At 38.4% G+C, this 20591-nt stretch overlaps 1 protein-coding gene across 1 annotated transcript in view; it reads left to right on the top strand.

The window, feature by feature from the left end:
* Positions 1-5545: 5545 nt before the first annotated feature.
* The window catches only part of CFAP299 (cilia and flagella associated protein 299), a 605941-nt gene continuing 590895 nt past the window's right edge, over positions 5546-20591 (top strand). Inside the window, exon 1 of the mRNA XM_036853193.1 lies at positions 5546-5667. Within this exon, the coding sequence (XP_036709088.1) occupies positions 5557-5667 (111 nt within the window). The 5' untranslated portion in view covers positions 5546-5556. The remainder of the gene's footprint in view (positions 5668-20591) is intronic.

Raw genomic sequence — 20591 nt, 5'->3', positions numbered from 1 at the left:
CCATTGTGAAGAGTGGAATGGAAAGGGTGCCTATGGGATCTAAGGAAACCAGAAAAGGGGCTATCTTTGGATCCTAGATGTCAGTCTCTGGCTTAGGCAAGAAAGCAAAGGCAATGAGATTGGAGAGAAATTGAAACCTTCAAGTGATGTATTTGGGAGACTGAAATAACAGGTCATATATTTCAAGGGTAAAGGAGAGGCAAGGATCACAACTGTCTTCCAGGTTTCTTCCATGAACCACGAAGAGGAGAAAGAAAGATGTATACTGAAGGAGGGAACACATGGGGAGGAGCAAGTTTAGGAAGCATGGGAAGAGAAAAAAATTCAATTTTATACACTTTATCATCTGGTGATGTATTGTAGGCAGTTGGTTATTTGGGCTGGAGCTCAGGAGAGTGACTGGGCTAGTTGCATAAACCTCAGAACCCTACGCATGTAGGATATAAGTTATGGATGTGGATTTAGTCTCAAAGTCAGAGAGTGTAGAAGCAGAAAACGGCCGATGAGAGAACCCTGAGACTCTCCAGTTTTAAAAAGCTAGTTAAGGGGAAGAGGAGACAAAAAAGGAGACAGAAAAAAACCCAGCTAATGGAAAACCAACCAACCAGTCAACCAACCAACTAGCCTTAGGGCAAAGTAATGTGGTGGAAGCTATGGGAGAGTTTTGAAGAGAAGGGCGTGGTCACAGACTCAAATGCCCCTGAGAGTCAAGTACTATGAGGACAGAAAAAATGCCTAGGAGATCATATTGGTGAAGACAGTTTCATGGAACAGTGTGTAACACTAGATTGGAATGTGTTGGGCAGAAAGTGGAAGGTAAGAAAATGGGGATAGGGATTGTTGCTAACTCTTTCAAGAAGCCTTGCTGTGAAAGATGAGACAGCCTATAGCTGAAGCAGGCTGTGGGGTTGATGGGGGGTTGTTTTGGGGTTCATTTGCTTGTTTTAAAAATGGGAAAGGAAGTACGAGAGAGAGGAGAGAGGAAGGGAAAGAGAGAGGAAGAGAGATAATGATACAGTAGTGAGAAGGGATAATGAGAATAAGAAATCCCGAGAAGGCAGAAGGAGAGAACCAGTGTAGAATGAAGGTCTAAGAGCACATGAATGTCTTCCTTTGAAACAAAAGGGAAGAAGTAAAGGATTGTTATGTGAGTAAGCTTGTATATTTGAAAACAGGATATCTAATCTGATGACCTTTACTTCCCTTGTGATGTAGGAGTTAAGATTGTCTGCTTTGAGACGGCAGGATATAGGATTAAAGAGAGAAGAGAGAGTAGGAAAAGTCATTGTAGGAAATAAGAGAGAATTGAAGGGAAAAAACATAGTAAAGATCGGGGGCAGTGCTGAGCAGCCATTTGAAACTGGCAGCTCTGCACTGATCGTGGTGACCGTCTATTCACGGGTGATGTCTTCCGAGAGTGTCTGGCCACTCAGGGGAAGTGGCATTTCAGGGTACAGCCTGATTTCCATGTAGGCAAGGAGGGTGAGGGAATTTTCAGTGAAATTGTTAGGTAAATCTTATAGAGTCACTGAGAGCCCAAGTTTTCTTCTGTTCCAAGGAGATGGTTGAGGCTACCGTATCCATCATCTATCCCACAGCACCGTAACTTTCAAACCTTTATTAGCTTCTGACACCTGTCATCTCCACTCCTGGGAGCAGTTCCCTCTTACACTTGTCTTTCTCTATTCTGGATCCTTCCTTTTACACTGTCAGATACAGGCAAGGAGAAAACTCTGGAGTTATGACACACGAACCCATCATGTCTCCATGACCGAGAAGCTGTGGAACCAGAACTCCGGCACCTTTAATAATTAAGATGGTGTGGAAGTCCAGTGATCTCATCACAACAAATATCTTAAATAAATTCAGTGTCTTCATTATTATAAAGCACAAAAGAGCTCTCTTCGGCTGATGATTAAGCAATAGTCCTCATCTGTAATCCACAGAAACTTTACAAGCAATTGGGCAACATCAGACACAAATCTCTTATCTTTTTAGCGTGAGCATATGTTTTTCTTTCTTACAATATGGTAATGTATTAAGTCCATTTTAATAGGGCTTCAAGTTCTTAAGAGTGTTTAGCATCTTATTAACATAATAAGCAGGGCATTCCCCTTCTTAGCACGTCAAAATATCAAAAGTATGTTTTCTATTCACTTTCCCAGATTTCGTGGTATATTGTTAGATATTTGGACATAGAAAAGCATAGAGTTTAATTTGAAATTCTTTCATATACTTTCACCAGGTAAGTATAATACCAAAGCCTTTTAATTTCAAAGAGATAATGATGCTTAGATTTTGCTTACAGTCCTATGATTTTTATTTTGATATTGTGTCATTTTTTTAAACTCAGTAAACTAAGCTAAATATGGTATATATTTTGTTACTCTTACATAGCACGTGTTTCTTTTCTCTTATCTTTTGGAGTTTTGTTGTGAATATACATAATCCTTGCTGGTCCTCTTGCAAAAAAATGGAATATCTGGGATTGGGTGCTAAATTCAGACTTCAATCTTTAAAAATCCTCAACTTTAAGTAAGAATTCATGTTATCCAAAATAAAGTATTTCCCGATCATAACAAAGACTTTGCAATAGGAAATAGAGACCTGCTGAAGCTTGTTAATTTCTTTCGTGCAATTTTTTTTTAAAACATCTTTATTAGAGTATAATTGCTTTACAATGGTGTCTCAGTTTCTGCTTTATAACAAAGTGAATCAGTTATACATATACATATGTCCCCATATCTCTTCCCTCTTGCATCTCCCTCCCTCCCACCCTCCCTATCCCACCCCTCTAGGTGGTCACAAAGCACCAAGCTGATCTCTCTGTGCTATGTCACGCAATTTCTTTCATGCGATTTCTCAGGCACAGGTTTGAAACTGCTTTTGAACTTAAATTGAAAGTTAAGCAAAATACAATTGAATTAGGTCTACAATCATGCAAGCCTTTCTGTGGGAACCAAGCCTATGTTTACACATTTTCATTTTTTCTTTCACTATTCATAGAGAAACTAATTTGTTGAAAATCATCCTCAGTGTTTTGAGTTGGAACACATTACTAGATTCATTGACTGAAAATACTTTCATGATTGGTTAAATTTAGATGTTTCAGAGATTACTTCACCAAAGAGCTGTTGATTTAATGAGGTTTCCATTGAAAATGCATAGTCACCACGGATAATAGATAATAGAACGATATACAGGCAAACGATAACCTCACATTTTACTAACATATAGGTCCTTGTAATCAAACTGCCATAGTTTAATGAACCCAAAGATTCCCTAGATGCTTTACAGTTTCTCGAAAGCGATGAGATTGTGATGGAGGAGGACTTCAAAGCTAATATAATAAATATAAGCACTCTGGAGGCTTTAAGAGTAAGACACGTTTTGTTCAGCGGTACGTGATCATCGCTCACAGTCATTTTCATTTTACCCTCTCTTCTTCCACGATTACTATCTCTGCAAGCGATTCACCCGAGCACTCAAAGCCTCCCTACCAGTTTTCCTCCTTAGTCAGCTTCCTTTCCTCTGCTCTCCTTACTGGATCCCTCACAACTGTCGGATCGATGTGCAGCTCTTCCCTACACAATCTTCCTTGCCTCCACGTCCCGGAATATGCCATCACCTTTTGCTCCTTTATTTGCACTGACCCGTATTCCCTCTCACAATTGGACTTATTTTTCTAATAAACACAAAAACCCAACTTTCATAGTTAATTCCATGTGGCCCTTCAAACCTCTGTTCACCTCTGCTTTCTCTTTCTGGGAAATCAGGAGTAATTAGTTGTGTGGCTATTTTTATCTTTAAGACTTTGGCCAATCCACTAAGATTCATTCTGTCTCTATATTATGGATAACGCTAGTGCTACTTTCCTGGTGGATTTGAGGTCATGATTAAACAAGATAATGCATGTAAAGTATGTATTTAGAACAGGGCTGGCACATGGTAAAGTTTTAATAAATATTATCATACTGAAACAAATATATATTTTCCATACATAGTAAGTGGCTAGAACTTTTCTAAGCCTTTCCTTATGCTCAGTTCATCCAGAATAATGCCTCTTTCAGGAGGCATTTATAGAACTCTCTGGATAATTGAGAATACTGAGACCTGTGTCTCTTATCAATTAGAATGTCTTAAGTCACATGGATTTCTTCTCATACTTGGGCTGTTTGAATTTTCAAGTCTTTTTAGACAAGATAATCTTTTTAGATTAGATGATATCAAAGTGTTGGTGGTTGTTAATTTTAGTATAAATACTAGTTAAAGATGTAATTCATTGTTGACACTTAGGACAGTGCCTGGTATGCAGGGTGCACTCAATAAATGGTATTATTTTTATTAATGTTGTTGTTATTATGTGTCCAGGGTTTCTCTCTCCTTTCTTTCTGTTCTCCTAAATTAAATGATTACATTGCATTTAAAAGTAATGTCCAAAGTGCCTTTTAAAACATTTCAGAATATATTAAAAGACAAGTCAGTAATATCCTAGAGATTATTGTTTACATCACTTAAAATTTGTACATTCATGACATCCTAATTTTGAGATGACTTTTTAAATTAAGAAAGCTAACTCAAGGTGAAGTATCTTACCAGATGTTTTCATTAAAAAATGTTTTTGCACTTCTGTGAAAATCTTCAAAATCAATTCAGTAAGTACTTAGAGAGCAACTACCTCAGGCTCAAGTGTTGTACTATGTGTTAATTCCTAAGGACGATTTATAGAACGTTAAAATCCAGAAATGGATTCTGAAAAGTTTTGCCAGCTGCCAGGTTGGGTTACTTTAAATCCATGTTTTCAAAATGCAAAACTGTTCTAAAGGAAAAGTCTTTAGTAAAAACCTTTACTGTCTAAGTTTCCACAGATATTGTACCCTTTGAAAAAGGCAGCTTCAACAAGCCAAGGTCTTTCATTGTGTGCTTACTCTTAAAAAGTAAAAAGAAAAAAAATAAAAAATAAAAACAAGCACTTGGGGCCAAAAGAGGTCTTCAAAGATATTTCGTTGAGTTTCTTTCCTTTGGGAAATTCACAAATTCTTCCTTGTATCCAAAATTTTTGAAATAACACAATCATTAATGTATTTTGTTATCGGATTTGTTCACAAGACCATTTCCAGAAACTTGTTTTGAGATACTCTCCCTGCAAAAATGGATCTTCAGTTACTTGAGAACTAACCCTGATATTTTTGTCCTTCACAGCATTGTTTTAGAACAAGATTAGAAGCTCTGATCTATAGTATTTTGTCTACGTATTCTTTTAAATTTTGGATTGCAATTTGCATCTCTCCCGTGGCTGCATGCTTCGCCGAAGTCCGAGTCAGTTGACGGTGTCAGACCTGAACTTGGAGTGGGTAATTTGAGACGGCGTTCCTAGGAGTTAGAAGGAAGCCTGAAACGCTAGCAGGACACGGGGGTGGGATTAACGTCCAAAGCTCCGCACGGGTTCCCAACTGATTGGAAGGGACGAAGTGGGTGGAACCTTCTGACCCTGCCCCCCTCCCCCCCCCACCCCCCGCCTCCGTCGCTGGGGACGCTCCGACCAAGGCAACCGCAATGGATCAGGAAGAGGGGTCGACCACCGTGGACAATATAGTCACTCAGTTCAACACCTATGAAGATTTCCTGGACTCGCAGATCACTACACTGGACATGTACTACCTGGAGGTAAGGGCGGCAGCCCCGCAGGGGGGGCCACAGTTTCGCGTTCCTCGGTCCCTCCCGAGCCCCCGCGTCGTGGGGTGTTCGCCCCCTGGCGGTGGACCGCGGGAACGGCAGGCCCCGCAGTTTCCCGACTGCTGTACGGCGGGGCCTGGGTCCGTACAGAATTCGGGCCCCTGGCGTCCGTGACCCGGCACGGACCCACGCACGCGCGCACGCGCGCACGCACGCGCGCGCACGCACGTACACTCGCTGCGGGGCCTGGAATGTCTGTACGGCGGCCTCCGTCGCCCCCCTCCTGGCCCGTGCCCCTTCCAAAGTCCTGCTCCTTTGAGGAACGGGGCTGGATTCCGAGGCCCGCTGAGACCCTTCCGGGGGCTGCAATTCAGGTCTGACTCTGTTTCTCTTTCCTTTGCCAGTTTGTACTAAAGAACGGAAGACAGTATCCTTTCAGGTGTATCTAGTATATACTAGGCATTTGGTTCCATGAACTTCCACCCCAAGCTAGTTGACTCAGAAAACCCTTTAATTACGTTACAGCTCCCTGGCATTGCAGGCATGAGCTGATTCATTTTTATCGAGTTGATTGTTCACAACTATTGTTGATAGCTAAAAAAAAAAAAAAAAAAGCCTGCAACACAGCAAAATCGGACGTAATTGGGATTGGCTACTGTCTTCCTCTCAGCAGCCATCCTCCGACCTGCTTCTTAAAGGTGTGGGGATGGGTGGGAAGCTGGTAGGGGGCGGGGGGCCGCGGATGGATGGAGTTCTTGTCCTCTTCGAGGAGAACCAAGCTGAGCGGGGAAAATAATAGACTATGGGTCCTGAGAAGCAGGAGGTGGACGGTGGTCCCGAGACCCGGGGCGTATTCCCAGACCAGGCCGACTAAATGGGCACTGACTTGGATTCTCCTGCCCTGGAGCCATGCCACAGAGCCGCCAATTGCCCTTCTCTATTTAGGCCAGAAAGAACAAGGGCCTCTGTTTGGCGTCACACCACACCTGGGTCTGAGAAGGATTTGTATCCTGCAGCCAATCCCCAAACTCCTTATCCGCAACAACGTGATTCAAGCCGTTTAGGGGACTGAAATTTTTGGACTCCAATGATCGTTTTCAAAGTGAGATTTTACTTCATTGTGGATTCCAAGGTCTGAAAAGTGCTTATCCTCCAAAACACATTCATCTTCTAGATAGGAACATAATTTTAAGGAACTAGAATCATCTAATTTTAGTCCTATCTCTCCTAAGAACAAGTTGTGTGACCTTGGACAGATAATTTGATCTTTCTGGAATTAACTGTTAAAAAAAGCCAGGTGGTATTTCCAACATATCTTATGATTTCAAAAACAAGCTTTTTAATATTTTATACAGATAACATGTTTAAAATCATGAAGGTTCCGTTTTATGCCTTGCATGGAAGTCACTGCAATGAAGGGGAAATAGTAGTGGTGCCAAACAATGTTTGCATCTAAGGTTTTGAATATCTAAATAAACAAGAATGAAATATAGACAATAAATATCCCAATAGGCTATTATCATCTTTGTAGCACTTGTGGAAAATTGACAAGCTTAAGCTTGATATCTTAAGAAGGGTTTCAATTTTTTTAAAGGCAGAGTTGTTTTTTGTTTTTTTTTTAATGTGAATTAGAAAGTAAAAGCATTAACGTTTATTAGGAGTGAGAAATTAATACTTTGTGTTTCATCAATCAGAATTTTAAAGATCTGCAAAATGGGTAATGGTGACTATGTTTAGGCGAAAGGTAAAGAAATTTACTTTAAAATTTGGCATTGGTTAAGCCAGTTGCTGTCAGCCAGCCTCTTTCATTGGCCACCTTAGTGCTGGCATGATGGGCACAGGGAGGAAGATGGAGGCTACACATGGGCCCAATAGGGTGGGCTCCCACTTGCCAAGGCTGATGTAGCTACCGCTACCTCAGAATGTCCAACTTGGATGACAGGCATTCGACTGTCAGCAAGCAAGTCGAATGCCTCCGATATAGCACCATTTCTCAAGGGAACCAGCTAACCACTTGGTGGCAACTAAAAGCATTGGGCCCCTTCAACTTTGGAAGGGTCAGCAATTCAGTGTGATAGGAACAGACACATTTGGTAGTAATGGGTTTGCCTCTTCTGGCTAGTCATAACACTGCTCTGCTACCTAATGGAATATTTTTTTCTCTTGGTTTTATTGAGAGCTCATTGACATATCGCACTGCCTAAGTTTAAGGTATAGAGCGTAATGACTTAACTTACATATTTTGCAAAATGATTACCACAGTAAGTTTAGTTAACATCTGTCATCTCATGTAGATGAAAGAGAAAAAAAGAAAAAAAGAAAAAATGGTGTTTTCCTTGTGATGAGAACTTTTAGGATTTACTCTCTTGGCAACGTTCAGCTCTACCACCCAGCAGTGGTAGCCGTAGTCATCAGATTGTGCATTACATCTCCAGTCCTAATTTATACCTGGAAGTTTGTACCTTTTGACCATGGGCATCCAATCCCTTCATCTGGTAACCACATATCTGATCTCTTTGAGTTTGTTTTTGTGTGTGTGTGTGTGTTTGTTTTTAGATTCCACATATAAGTGAGATACAGTATTTGTCTTTCTTAGTCTGACTTATTTCACTTAGCATAATGTCCTCAAGGTCCATCCATGTCGTCGATGATGGCAGAATTTCCTTCTTTTTCATGGCTGAATAGTATTCAGTATGGCTGAATGGTGCACCACTTTTCTTTATCCATTGATCTGTTGATGGACTCTTACGTTGTTGTTTCCATGTCTTGGCAGTTGTAAATAATGCTTTAATGAACATGGGGGTGCAGATATCTCTTCAACATAGTGTTTCTGTTTCCCGTGGATGTATTCCCAGAAGTGGAAATGCTGGCTTGTACGGTAGTTCTATTTGTAATTTTTTGAGGAACTTCATATTGTTTTCCATAGTGGTTGCAAGCATTTCCTTTTCTCCATATCCTCACTAGCATTTGTTATCTCTTGTCTTTTTGATGGTAGCCATTCTAACATGCTGTGGTAGTATCTCATTGTGATTTTGATTTTCACCCTACTGATTAGTGATGTTGAGCACCTTGTCATGTACCTGTTGGCCATTTGAATATCTTCTTGGGACAATATGTCTATTCAGGTTCTTTGTCCATTTTTAAATTAGATTGTTTATTTTTCTGCTATTGAGTTGTATGAGTTTTTCTTTTTTTTATATTTTGGAGTTTAACTCCTTATCAGATATATGATTTCCATTCCATAGGTGACCTTTTCATTTTGTTGATAATTTTGCTGTGCAGAAACTTTTTAGTTTGATGTAGTCCCACTTATTTACTTTTGATTTTGTTGCTTATGCTTTTGGCGTCAAATCCAAAAAATCATTGCCTAGACACTTCAATGAGCTTTTTTCCTGTTTTCTTCTATGAGTTCTACGGTTTCAGGTTTTACATTTAAGTCTTTAATCCATTTCAAGTTAATTTTTGCGAGTCATGTAAGATCTGGGTCTAGTTTCATTATTTTACATGTGACTATCAAATTTTCCTAGCACCGCTTATGGAAAAGACTGTCTTTTCTCTGTTGAGTATTCTTGGTTCCCTTGTCAAATGTTAGTTGACCATATGCATGGGTTTATTTCTGGGCTCTCAATTATGTTCCATTGGTCTATGTGTCTGTTTTATGCCATTACCATACTGTTTTGATTACTATAACTTCCTAATATAGCTTGAAATCAGGAATTGTGATGCCTCCCAGTTTGTTGTTCTTTTCCAAGATTACTTTGACTGTCTGGGGTCTTTTGTGGTTCCACATAAATTTTAGGATTTTTTTTCTACTTCTGTAAAAAAAATGTCATTAAAATCTTGATGGGAATTGCATAGCATCTATAGATGGGGTCTTACGGAATGATTATTTCATCCACAGGCACAGGGTCCCATTTACCACTGTGTCAGACTAGGGACCTAGGCTACAACAGAGCAACTGTGGGAGTAAGGACCTGAGCATGTGGTTCACTTTTCATAATATATTCAGAAACATTCAGAGCTGCCAGCAGATAGATCATTGGAATGGGTTGCTAAAAGCATAAATGAAGTGCCAATTTGGAGATGATAGTTTCAGAGAATGGGTGCCATCCACCATGATACAGCATATACTTAGCATCCAAGATCTTTGCACTGAGCTTTGTTCCCTTTTTCTGGGAACTAAGAGGTTAAAGCACCTAACCCAAAGAATTTGGACTTTCTTTCCTTACTGGGGCCTCTGCAGGTTAATTGTCCTGGTACTAAATGGGGGAACATGCCATCAGGTGACTTGGTGAGAGTCAGTTGAATTAGAAGTTATAACTCTTGCCTGGAATCTTCAGGCTCCTTGTCTAGGAATCAGGAGGCAAGAAGAGTCACCATCTCGGCAAGCATAATTGAGCTTTACTGTTAGGAAAAGTTAGGACTTATAAAATCAGTCATGAAGGAATGTGTTTGGAATTTTGGTAACTCACTTGGATGCCTCTTGGTAATCTCTTTCTCAGTTGTGGTGGTAAATGTACAAGGGCAGCAACCCAGACTTGAAAAGGGCATGGTGACCAGGGGTTCAGAGCCCTCAGGAATAAGGGTCTGGCTCACACCACTTGATATGCTACCAAGACCAGTAGAGATGTTAGTTGAGGGTGAGGGGAATCTAGACTAGGTGGCAGAGGTAGGAGATGATATTTGTGTGGTTCTGAGCCAAGCTGCAGCAATAAGGACTGAAGTTTACCCTAGTATCTTTCTTCTTGCATACATCTGAGTAGTCTTCAAAAATATATATATTTTTAATAAATTTTATTTATTTATTCATTTATTTATGGCTGCATTGGGTCTTCGTTGCTGCACATGGGCTTTCTCTAGTTGCAGTGAGTGGGGGCTTCTCATTGCCATGGCTTCTCCTGTTGCAGAGCATGGGCTCCAGGGCACATGGGCTTCAGTATTATACTACGTAAATATTTTCATTGTATGTAAATATATATATTATTCTTCATTTATATTTTCTACACAAAAGGTAATATTTATATCTTTCTGAAACAAAAAAAATCGACATTAAATCTTGGAGGCCATTTAATGTCACTCTATGTAGATCTTCCTATTCTTTATAAGTTGCTACATTGAATCCATTGTTCACTTAGGTTGGTCCTTTGGAAGTTCATTTTCCTTATTGCAATATCCCAAACAACAGTGAAATGAGCGTCTTTTGTACATCCTCTTCGTGTGCAGTTGTAAATGTATCAAAAAGTAGAATTGATGGGTCATAATAAACATGGTGAAAGTGCCCTCCAGAGTAGTCATTTACTCTCCCACCAGTGTGTATGAGATACCTTTTCTCTCAGACAGTCACCAGCACTTGATATTGTCAACCCTTTTGTTTTTTGTCAAATCATATGTGAAAAAAAACTCGTTGTTTTAATTTTAATTTTTCTGATTATTAGTGAGGTTGACCAGTTGACCATCTTTTAAATTTTTCCTGGCCATTTGCATTTCTTTTGCGAATTGCCTATTGCACTTCCTTGATTCTCCGCCCGCCCCAGCTTGTTTTTCAAACTTTCTTTCCTCTCTTCAGGCTCTTAGTGGATGACTTCATCTCTCCAAATCAACAAAAAGAGTCAATCAGGCTGGAACCCTCTTCAGTTTTCTACCATGAAACTTATAAAACCACCTTAATTTCTGCCCATCCTCTCTTCCTTCCCACCTGTGTTAATGGTGTCTACCATGCATGGTGCCTATCTGAATATACTGAATCTGGCATTTGAACACCCATTATCATTATAATGTTTTGGGAATTTTCCCAACTCTGAGTCCCACCTCCCTAAGGTAGAGGCAGAAATTCATCTTCTCAGTTTTCCTTGCTGCTAGTGTATCTTTGTGTGACTTAGGCACTGCCAATCATATACACCTACATGAGACTGCTGTATAGGAAAAGAGTGACATGAGGAAGAAAGCACCATGTAGAATCCATTTTGTATTGAATGAGGTGGTTGAGGCTCTTGACTTTCAGTTGATGCAGTGGCAGAAGTTCGGTCGTGTAATGTCCTAGGTCAACATGGTGAGTTGCAGTATATGTTTTCAGTGGTGGCAGTGAGGGATATTTGTTGAAATAGTTTGTATGGCTTAGAGTATTGTTTCTGGCTGTGTAGGCTTCAAATTTCACTTTCCCAGGGATCTTTTGAGCTATTGTATTTTAATAATTCCTTTTTTATGCTTGGACTGGCTACAGTAAACCCTGCTGTTTGCAACTAATAGGCTTGATCGATGATGGTCACTTGCATTCTCTACCCTTTTGCTTCATGTATTTAGGGAACTACCTCTATTGATTAGCTCCTCTCACCTTTAATTCCATCAGTCCCTTCTGTGCTCAGTGAGGTATCTCCCATTCTCCCCTCCACATCTGTCTTTTCTTCCTTTTTCACAGTTATCCTTCTTGAATGAATTGTAAAATCCTTAACCTTTATTTCCTCCATCTTCTGTTTTTCAACCCACTGCTAGCTGGCTCCCATCTTCACATTCAATAGAAATTGTTCTTGCCATGGTGACAAGTGAAGGATGTGTCACTAAATCCAATGGACACTTTCTGGTTTAATCATTCAGTCTTCCATTGGAAGGATGGATTGGATTGTTTTACAACTAGAGGCAAGAAGATTTTTTCTGAAGCTTTTTAGGTATATTAAAAAAAGAAAAAGTTGTGGCTGAAGTAGACACTGTGGACTTGTAGAGCCCTGGATATAATCAAGCTTGCTTTCTTCCTTCCTTGCTTGCTTCCTTCCTTCCTTCTCTCCCTCTCACCCTCCCCCCTTCCTCCCTCCCTCCTTCCTTTCCTTCCTACCCGTCATCTGTCTATCCATTTTCCTGGTAAATATGAAATAGAATAAATCTATAATAGCACTAGGAGACATGAAAGGATGCTACTCTACAGGATCAGAAATTGTGCTTATTTCTGATAAGTTAGAGATTGACAAGATAGAGAAAACCATAGCCCAAAATGAATAAATAAGAACAGTGTTGGGAAGGTAAAGCAGATTTAGAGAAAAGTCAGAGGTAACAATAATACAAAGAGCAAGAGAGAACCTATAATTGATTAAAGAAGTTAATTCTGCATTAGCTAAGCCAGAGGTGTATCCTATCCCCAGCATATACCTGCAATGTTTAACCCAAGGATAAATGAGAGAACTGCTCTCTAAAAAAAGTGCCTAGCAAGGAGTCCTGGAGCAGGTAAAGGGGCTTGAGAGATAATCAAAACTAAGTGTGAAGTAGTTAGATAGTGCTAGAAGGCCAGAATAGATGTTGGAGAGGAGAAGAAAATCTGGAGAGAGTTACACTTATTACCAAGTCCTTCTTATTTTGGTAATTAGGTTGGAGAGGGTGGGATTTACCCCAGACCGCCTTCCTTCTTCATGTCCACATCCTCAAGTGGAGTCTGTACATTACTATACTCTGCTCTTTTACACATAACTTCCTCAGTTCATCTATTCAGAGGAGAAACCAGTTAGGGAATCAGATCTGTACGACTATAGAGGGAATCCATGCTAATGACTTTGCTAATTACCCAGTTCTCTATTCATAACTATGTATTCCCAGATGTTTGAGGGAACACAGGAGCATGAAAGAGAGGGCCTAAGATGAATAAGGAGAACAAGTAATGTCAGACAAAACAAAACACTCAAAACCCTGAGGCAACTTTAAATAAATTCTAATTTTCTACCTTACAGGCATTTTAATATGTATAATATGAAGTCTGTAAGCAAAATAATAGACTGGTATGAAAAGGGAGCAATCAGAGAGCAAGAAAGAATTCTTAGAAATTAAAAACTTGATGACATTTTTAAAAGAGCTAACTAATGGAAGGACAATGTCACTTTTAAAGGACAATTTAATGATCTGGAAGTTAAAGTTGATGTAATTACCCAGAATGCAGTAAAAAAAAAATGAGGAAAATAAGAATTATATGAAGGAAAGTATGAACAAATAATTCCAGGAGGCTCAATATTTATCTAATAGACATTCCAGAAATAAATTATACAGAAAATGAGGGGGATAAAATAATCAATGGAATAACAACAACAACAAAAATTCTCTGTGTTGGAGATAAGTGCAAGATTGTAAGTGCCCATCTTACAATCAGTTGCTTAGTAGGATGAATGAAAAAGATCCACACCTTGGCAGTTAGTGGTAGAATTACAGAACTCTGAGAATAAAATGATAGTTCAAAAATAATTCAAATTGCATGACATCAAAATTTAAAACTTTTGTATTGAAACTTGGTGTATTGAAAGACACCATCAATAGAGTCAAAAGGCAACCCATAGAATGGGAGGAAATATTTGCAAATTATATATCTGATAGGGGTTAATATCCAGAATATGGAAAAAACTACAGTTGAACAACACAAAAGCAAATAATCCAATTAAAAATTGGACAAAGAACTTGAAAAGATGTTTCTCCAAAGAACGTACACAAATGACCAATAAGCACATAAAAAGGTGTCAACATCATTAATCATTAGGGAAATGCAAGTCAAAACCACAATGGCATATCACTTCACACCCATTAGGATAGCTATTATCAAAAAAAACAGAAAATGACAAGTGTTGGTGAGGATGTGGAGAGACTGGAACACTGTACACTGCTGGTGGGAATGTAAAATGGTGCAGCCATTGTGGAAACAGTATGACAGCTCCTCAGAAAATTAGAAAGAAAATTACTATATGATCTAGAAATTCCATTTCTGGATACTATGTAGCCAAAAGAATTGAAAGCAGAAACTTGAACAGATATTTGTATACTCATGTTGATAGTAGCATTATTCACAATTGCCAAAGGTAGAAGCAACACAAGTGTCTACTGATGGATGAATGCATAAACAGAATGTGGTATATATCTACAATGGAATATTATTAAGCCTTTAAAATGAAGGAAATTCTGAAACATGCTACAACATGGAAGTCTTGAGGACATTATTCTAAGCAAAATAAGTAGCCACAAAAAGACAAATACTGTGTAATTCCACTTATATGAGGTGCCTAGGGTAGTCAAATTCACGGAGACAGAAAGTAGAATGGTCATTGCCAGGGTCTTGGGGGAAGGGAAGATGGGGAGCTATTGTTTAACTGGCACATAGTTTCAGTTTTGTAAGATAAAAAGAGTTGTGGTGACGGATGGTAGTGATGATAACGTCACAATAACATGAATGTACTTAATACCACTGTACTGTACACTTAAAATGGTTAGTCTTATGTCATGTATGTTTTACCACAATTTAAAAAATAATTCAGAGTGTCAACAAATAACCTGTAAATGGGAATCAGCTTGATCTTAGACTTTGCATTCCTAATAGTGATTCCTAGAAGAAAATGGAGTAATATCTTTAAACTTCTTAGGAAATTTTACTTTGAGCCTAGAATTCTGTCCCTGGCTATATTCTGTCCCTGTTTGGCCCCTGAGATTCTGTTTTACCTTGAGTTCTATCCTACCCCAACGTGCTCTGTGCTGTGTGCTCCAAGAGGTTGATTTCTGTTGACTACTTCAACTGGACTCCCTTTACATTTGGCCAGTTGGGTTCAGCCAATAAGAGGCACCAGTAAGAAATTAGAAGCCAGGAGGCTGGGCATTTTTTTTTCAGACTCCTTCCATACTGTGCTGCAGGTTAGCAGCCGATATTTTCTTCCATCAAGCCAAAACTCAGGGTCTGATAACACTGTCCTACAGCCATCTCCCTGTGTCCTATTAGTTGCTTCCTCCCCTTAACTCATTTGCATAGGTTAATGGCTACTAATACAGTAGCTTACTGCTGTTGCTAGCTGCAGGGTATTTCATTGTCCCACTTGGATTTCTCTTAACCTGGTGAATACCTTTCTAAATTAACTCAGCCATTCAGTTTCCTTCAGTTACTCCATTTAAATACATCATCTATTTCCTGCCTGGACTCTGACTAAATAAACTAATATTCAAATGGGAATGCAAAATGAAGACTTTTTTTGGGGAAAATCAAGGACTCATAAAACCACTGACAGATCTCTTCTGAATTCATAACTTGAGCAAATGCTTCATATATTTTTACACAGATTTTCAAATTATTACTATAAACTTGTATGTAGTTTTCTTTTATCTGTTGTTATGGCTCTTTTCTGATTTCTAAAATTGTTTGTGTATTCCTTCTTTTTCACCATAAATCTTGCCAAATGTTATCTATTTTCTTGGTCTTTTAAAAGAATAAACTCTTGAGGGACTTCCCTGGTGGTCCAGTGGCTAAGACTTTGTACTACCAGTGCAGGGGGCCTGGGTTTGATCCCTGGTCAAGGAACTAGATCGAAATGCCACAATTAAAGATCCTGCATGCCACACCTAAAGATCCCGCATGCCGCAACTAAAGATCCTATGTGCTGCAATGAAGATCCCGTGTGCCGCAACTAAGGCCCAGTGCAGCCAAATAAATAAATAAGTAAATATTAAAAAAAAAAAAAAGAGGAAGCTCTTGAAATCAACTATACTTCAATTAAAAAAAAAACAGAATAAGCTCTTGGCTTTCATTAGACAATTAAAGCTGACTGGATTTGTATATTTTAATTTCTATTTTATTCATTTTCCTGTTGTTTTTATTCTTTCCTTCTATATCATTTTGGTGTATTTTGTTATTCTTTCTCTAGTTGAATGGTTAGCTGTTTATTTTCAAGCTTTCTTTTTTCTATTAAATGCACTGATGCAGTTTTTCTGTGTACTTTATTAAGGTTTCATATACAATTTCCTTGCCAAAATTTTTAAACTCTGTATGACAAAATATATCATAAATCAAAAGATAAGCAACTACCTGAGAATAAATATTTGCAAAATGTATACTCAACAAGGACTTGCTGTATAGAATATAGCTTTATAAATCAATAATAAATAAATAAAATCCAAAAGAAAAATGAGCAAATTTAACAAACCGGTAATTCTTACATGGATGCTAAAAAATAATAATTATATGAAAAGTTGTATATATATGGCATAATATAATTTATGGAAAAAAGCTTTTAAAAATCATGAAACTATGTCAAATATTTTCCCCTTTCATTATGTGGGTAGTCCTGTGTAACTAACCTGCCACCAAATGGCTGGCTAATCCCCAAACTGTGAGCTTCTCATTTTCTTTTCCCAAGACCTTCAACACACTTGGAAGCAACCAATACCGTTATGTTTCTTATTGTCACTAAATTGTCCTCTGGCAGCAAACACTTGGTTACCTAAAGCTCTGTTCTCATTGCACGTTTCTAAAGGTGATAAATAACTTGGCCTCTGCATTTCACTGACTACAGTATAATCTTTTCTACTGTAAACAGGGCTTGTAATACTTTTAATAAGATCAGAGAACCAATTCTAGGTAACCCAGAACCAATTCAGAGAACCCACCCTTAAATTTCTATTCCTCTGGAACCATTGCCAATAGCTAATTGTGACTCATTCAGGGTTCCGTCAGAGAAGCAGAACACACACACATACATATATATATAGATGTAGATGTAGATATATGTGTGTCACATGTATTTACTTTTTTATAAAGATTTGCCCCTACACAATTATGAGAACTGTTTAAATGGTCAGTGAAAGGCTGTTTCTTTGGTGTCTGGTGCTGGAACCTGAAGTCATTAGGACAGACAGCCAGGAAGGAAACGTACATGAGAATTGTGGGAAACAAGGGCAAACAGACCTGCAAGGATGAGCTAGAATTCATAAGGACAAACTGGAACTTGGATCAGGCCCTCACCTCTTTCACACCTCCATCTTTGATGGTAGAAGAGATCTGCAGAAGAAGCTGACACCTGTAGTCACAGAGCTTAACATACTCATGCACTTGTCCCAGGAGTTGGAGGACGTAAAGGAGAAGCTTCTATAAGAGCTAGAACAATATGGCTTCTCCTTTGCCGTCTTCCAAATCTATCGCAAATGTCTCTTGTGGCCCAATCTAACCTGTAACTATCTAAGGAAGAAAAATTATGGAAACAAAGCTCCAGCTTAGCTAAGTTGACAGAATACAAATTCACTACATCTGCCACATGTTAATTTTTTCACAAGGAGAATGTATTCTTTTTTTTTTTTTTAAATTTATTTATTTTTGGCTGTATTGGGTCTTCGTTTCTGTGCGAGGGCCTTCTCCTGTTGCGGCAAGTGGGGGCCACTCTTCATCGCGGTGCGCGGGCCTCTCACTATCGTGGCCTCTCTTGTTGCAGAGCACAGGCTCCAGATGCTCAGGCTCAGCAGTTGTGGCTCATGGGCCTAGTTTCTCCGCGGCATGTGGGATCCTCCCAGACCAGGGCTCGAACCCATGTCCCCTGCATTGGCAGGCAGATTCTCAACCACTGCGCCACCGGGGAAACCCCAGAATGTATTCTTAAATCATTTTATAGGACTTGTGTAACCCTGACAGCAATCTAGAGAAGGATAGCACAAAATGGAAAGCTAAAGACTAATTTTACTTATGAACTGGATGAAAAGAAGTGAAAAATGAATCTAGGACTATATTAAGAAATAATAGATCAGAGACTACTAAATACTACTCTTAAGTAGTGTGATTTATCATAGGAATGCAAGGATGAGTTCAGACAGGAAAGATTGAACTTCTCATCAGAAATAATACAAGTCATGGGACAATGGGATGACATCTCTAAAGTGCTGAAAGGTAAAAAGTCATCCTGGAACACTAATCCAGCAAAAATGTCTTTCAAAAATTAAGGTGAAATAACTGAAGACATCAAAGAGAAAATTTAAAAAAATTCCTGGAGAAAAATGAAAAAGAAAACCCAACAATCAAAAATCTAGGGGATGAAGCAAAAGCAGGTCTAAGAGGGAAGTGTATAATGAAAGAAGCTTTTCAAGAAACAAGAAAAATCTCAAATAAACAATCTAACCTTACACCTAAAGGAACTAGAAAAAGAAGAACAAACATAACCCAAAGTGAGTAAATAGAAAGAAATCATAAAGATCAGAGCAGAAATAAATGATGTAGAGACTAGAAAAACAATAGAAAAGATCAATGAAGCTAGGAGCTGTTTCTTTGAAAAGATAAAGTTGATAAACCTTTAGCCAGTCTCATCAAAGAAAAAAGAGAGAGGGCCCAAACAAATAAAATCAGAAATGAAAAAGGAGAAGTTACAACTGACACCACAAAAATACAAAGGATCATAAGAGACTACTATGAACACCTATATGCCAATAAAATGGACAACCTAGAAGAAATGGACAAATTCCTAGAAATGTACAATGTCCTAAAAATGAACCAGGAAGAAATAGAAAATATGAACAGACCAATTACCAGTAATGAAATTGAATCAGTAATAAACAAACTCCGAACAAACAAAAGCCCAGGACCGGATGGCTTCTCAGGTGAATTCTACTAAATATTTAGAGAAGAGTTAACACCTATACCTTTCAAACACTTCAAAAAATTAAGGCAGAAATAATGCTTCCAAACCCATTCTACAAAGCCAGCATCACCCAAATACCAAAACCAGACAAAAATCAGACCAAAAATCCTGAACAAAATATTAGCAAACTGAATTCAACAATATATTGAAAGGATCATGCAGCATGATCAAGTGAGATTTAACCCAGAGATGCAAGGATGGCTCAATATCCACAAATCAATCAAAGTGATACACCATATTAACAAATTGATGAATGAAAATCATATGATCATTTCGATAGATGCAGTAAAATCTTTTGACAAAATTCAATATCCATTTATGATAAAAACTCTCAACAAAGTGGGTATAAAGGAAACATACCTCAATATAATAAAGGCCATATATGACAAGCCCACAGCTAACATCATACTCAACAGTGGAAGGCTGAAAGCATTTCCTCTAAGATCAGGAATAAGACAAGGATGCCCACACATGCCACTTTTGTTCAACATAGAATTGTAAATCCAAGAAAAAGAAATAAAAGGAATCCAAATTGGAAAGGAAGAAGTAAAATTGTCACTGTTTGCAGGTGACATGATACTATACATAATAAATCCTAAAGATGTCATCAAAAAACTACTAGGACTCATCAAGGGATTTGGTAAAGTTGCAGTATACAAAATTAATATACAGAAACCTGTTGCTTTTCTATTTGCTAACAATGAACTATCAGAAAGGGAAACTAAGAAAACAATCCTGTTTGCAATTGCATCAAAAAGAATAAAATAGTTAGGAATAAATCTAACTAAGGAGGTAGAAGACCTGTACTTGGAAAAACTTAAGACACTGATGAAGAAAAGTGAAGGTGACACAAACAGATGGAAAGATATACAGTACTCATGGATTGGAGGAATTAATATTGTTAAAATGACCATACTACCCAAGGCAATCTACAGATTCAATGCAATCCCTATAAAAATACCAATGGGATTTTTTCATAGAACTAGAACAAATTCTAAGATTTGTATGGAAACACAGAAGACTTCAAATAGCCAAAACAATCTTGATAAAGAAACAAAGCTGGATTTCAAACTATAATACAAAGCTATGGTAATCAAAAAAGCATGGTACTGGCACAAAAACAGACATATAGATCAATGGAACAGAATAGAGAGCCCAGAAATGAACCCACACTTTAATGGGACATTAGTCTTTGACAAAGCAGACAAGAATATACAATGGGAAAAAGACAACCTCTTTAATAAATGCTGTTGGGAAAACTGGACAGCTGTATGCAAAAGGGTCAAACTGGACTACCTTCTCACACCATGCACCAAAATAAATTCAAAATGTTTTAAAGACATCAATGTAAGACCTGTAACCATGAAACTTCTAGAAGAAAGCATAGGCAGTGTGCTCTCTGACATTGGTCTGGGTAATATATTTTTGGATATATCTCCCCAGGCAAGGAAAATAAAAGCAAAAATAAACAGATGGGATTACATCAAGCTAAAAAGCTTTTGCACAGCAACGGAAACT

Source organism: Balaenoptera musculus, chromosome 5 (genome assembly GCF_009873245.2).
Source record: "Balaenoptera musculus isolate JJ_BM4_2016_0621 chromosome 5, mBalMus1.pri.v3, whole genome shotgun sequence".
NCBI lineage: Eukaryota > Metazoa > Chordata > Mammalia > Artiodactyla > Balaenopteridae > Balaenoptera > Balaenoptera musculus.
The sequence above is the reverse complement of the archived record's forward strand: the minus strand, read 5'-3'. Positions and strand labels throughout refer to the sequence as shown.